The sequence below is a fragment of the Sinocyclocheilus anshuiensis genome, unplaced genomic scaffold, assembly GCF_001515605.1.
Source record: "Sinocyclocheilus anshuiensis isolate Anshui unplaced genomic scaffold, SAMN03320099.WGS_v1.1 scaffold123, whole genome shotgun sequence".
In the NCBI taxonomy this organism is placed as follows: domain Eukaryota; kingdom Metazoa; phylum Chordata; class Actinopteri; order Cypriniformes; family Cyprinidae; genus Sinocyclocheilus; species Sinocyclocheilus anshuiensis.
Genome location: NW_015552536.1, coordinates 294,455 through 296,990, shown reverse-complemented (window position 1 = coordinate 296,990; position 2,536 = coordinate 294,455). Strand labels below are relative to the sequence as shown.

Below are 2,536 nucleotides of genomic sequence, written 5' to 3'. Positions count from 1 at the left end.
CAATAATGTACAGTATGTGGAAAATAATGTGTTTTTTGAACCTTAAACCACAAACACATTTCATTACACCAAATACACAAAATAATGTTCTTTTTAGCAACATCATATGACCCCTTTAAACCAGCACTGCATCGTACATAATCCTCCTGTCCAACAGATGGCGCTAATGACCGTCCAGCCTGCATTACTATATGTCTACGAAGGAAGGAAGGACTGGCAGCTTAGAAAATAAACAAAAGACGAGCTCAGATTGCTAAATGTGTTTGACGTTAACTAAACTCTTTTAACTACGCTTTTGCGGTCTTTAGGTTGATCTATCAGCAAGGGCTGTCCGACTGGCCATGAATCCCAACCTATCGCTGCGAGTGAGCGTCTTCTCCGAACAAGGAGGCAGGAAATACATGGAGGATTTAACGGAGGTGATCGTGGAGCTGGAACCCAGCGACGATGAGCTGCGTGCGGCCGGGCACACCGATCCAAAGCCGGACCAAGAGCCAGTCTCTGAAAGCGACCCGCCGGACTGCACAAACAAGCCATTACCCGTCATGGTAACGTGGAGAAACACGCTGTCCGCCGACGAGAGTGACGGTACCGAGGAGCCCGGGACTCAGCCGGCGGCAGCGGACAGCAGGAGATCGGTTGCGTTCTTCGCCGTGTTTGACGGCCACGGAGGTCGAGAGGCTGCGCTGTTCGCTCGAGATCATCTGTGGGATTGTCTCAAGAAGCAGCGGGGCTTTTGGTTGAAGGATTACCGGAAAGTTTGTGCCGCAATTCGCAAGGGTTTCATCGCATGCCATCATGCAATGTGGAAAAAGCTTCGTAAGCCAATTCAAGCCTATTTTCCATAGTGAATGGTGTGAGGTTTCCTGACATTAGTGCCCTTTTTTAAATGTCTAACTACGTTGTGAGTAAGTTAGCTGCGTGTATATGGTTTTGATGATCGGTAGTGACCTAAGACCTCAAGGCAATTTATATCGACTGAAATCGCATGCGTGTTAGAATTATTCTTATGGTAAGATGGATAACGATGGGGCTGCGATTGTGTAAATTAGGTGTCGGGCTAATAGACTTTTTGAAATTGGGCGCCACGCTATCTACTTACTGCAGAAAAGACGAAAAAAATCGAATGGAAGGGTCGCAGTGCGCATGCGCGGAATCTTTGCACTCTGTGTGTGTATTTACTTATTAGATGGACAGAGAGCACGTCTATATAAAACTGTTGCAAACCTTTACACACGTTTAAAGGTAATAAGCAAATGCATTATATCATCGAAACCCGTTTCCACCACAGTTGAGTAAAAATACTCAAATAAAAATTCTGTAAGTCATAATAACGACAAACTTTCTCATAGTTGTGACTTAGTAGTACCCCATATCGAGAAACTGTACCATAATTATGCACTTTGTATATCAGAATAATGATTAACGTTCTCATAAGTATCTCATGATTAATTTAATGTTATTATATTTAGAAAAAGAAATCTCATTATTATGGCTTAACATCTGATAATGAGAAACTTTCTCATAATCACTTGACATCTCATAATAATGAAAGCGTTTTTCACAGTGAGATTCTTCCTCATGATAACATCTCATGAGAAACTTTCTCATAATAATGGCTTAGTATCATAAGAATGACGAACTTTATCAAAATAACGACTAAGTGTCTCATTTTAATGAGAGACTTTCTCAAAATAATGACTTAGTATTACATAATAATGAGAAACGTTGTGCTAGTTATTATTTAATGTACGCATGCGCAAAGCAACAGACTAAGTTGCTAGTGACATCTGCTGGTCAAAACCGTGTAAACACACAGAAAACGTGGCAGGGTCTGCAAAGCTGTTGTTTTCATTAAAGGGGTCATATTCAAACGAAAAATGTATAGACTTGTTCGGCATTGCTGGGAACACCCACAAAAACGTCATAACCTTTTATGCCTTGGGGGCGGAAACAAACCATTCGAATTAACGCGCGAAGACCTTGTTAGGCGCTTGATCTTTACTTTTTGTGATGATTTCGATTGATTTATGCTTGGTGCAATGCCGAAAAGTTGCTGCGTGACGTTCTGTACCTCTAATAAGTTAAAAAACCCGATCTGAAGATTTATATGTCGAATAGGGATGGGCGATACCCCTTATTTTGTTTTCGATACGATACCGATATTTTTCAAGGCAGTATCGTCGATATCGATACCGATTCGATACTTCTGCACTAAACTTTTAAATTATGAAATGTATTAAATTATTAAATTACTAAGAGTAAAATGGGTAATGAAAACCACTTAACTTTGTTTAAAACGCATTTTAACCCGTTTAATCCCATATTTTTCCCAGACATGAAAATTTTTCCCATTATTTCAACCCTTTGAAATAATCAATATTTATTATTTTTTTTTTTTTAGGTGTCACAATTGTAACCGGTGGGATAATGTGTATACTGAATTTACATGTTTCTGCAGTCATAAAAATGATTATATATCTTAGCCCAGGTATTTTAAACTGTTTGATCACATTCTAGGGTTACTATTATGCAT

General features: G+C 39.7%; 1 protein-coding gene across 1 annotated transcript in view; it reads left to right on the top strand.

Moving 5' to 3' along the window:
- Positions 1-183: 183 nt before the first annotated feature.
- The window catches only part of LOC107663788 (protein phosphatase 1D-like), an 18,768-nt gene continuing 16,415 nt past the window's right edge, over positions 184-2,536 (top strand). The window contains exon 1 of the mRNA XM_016454118.1: positions 184-819. Within this exon, the coding sequence (XP_016309604.1) occupies positions 342-819 (478 nt within the window). The 5' untranslated portion in view covers positions 184-341. The remainder of the gene's footprint in view (positions 820-2,536) is intronic.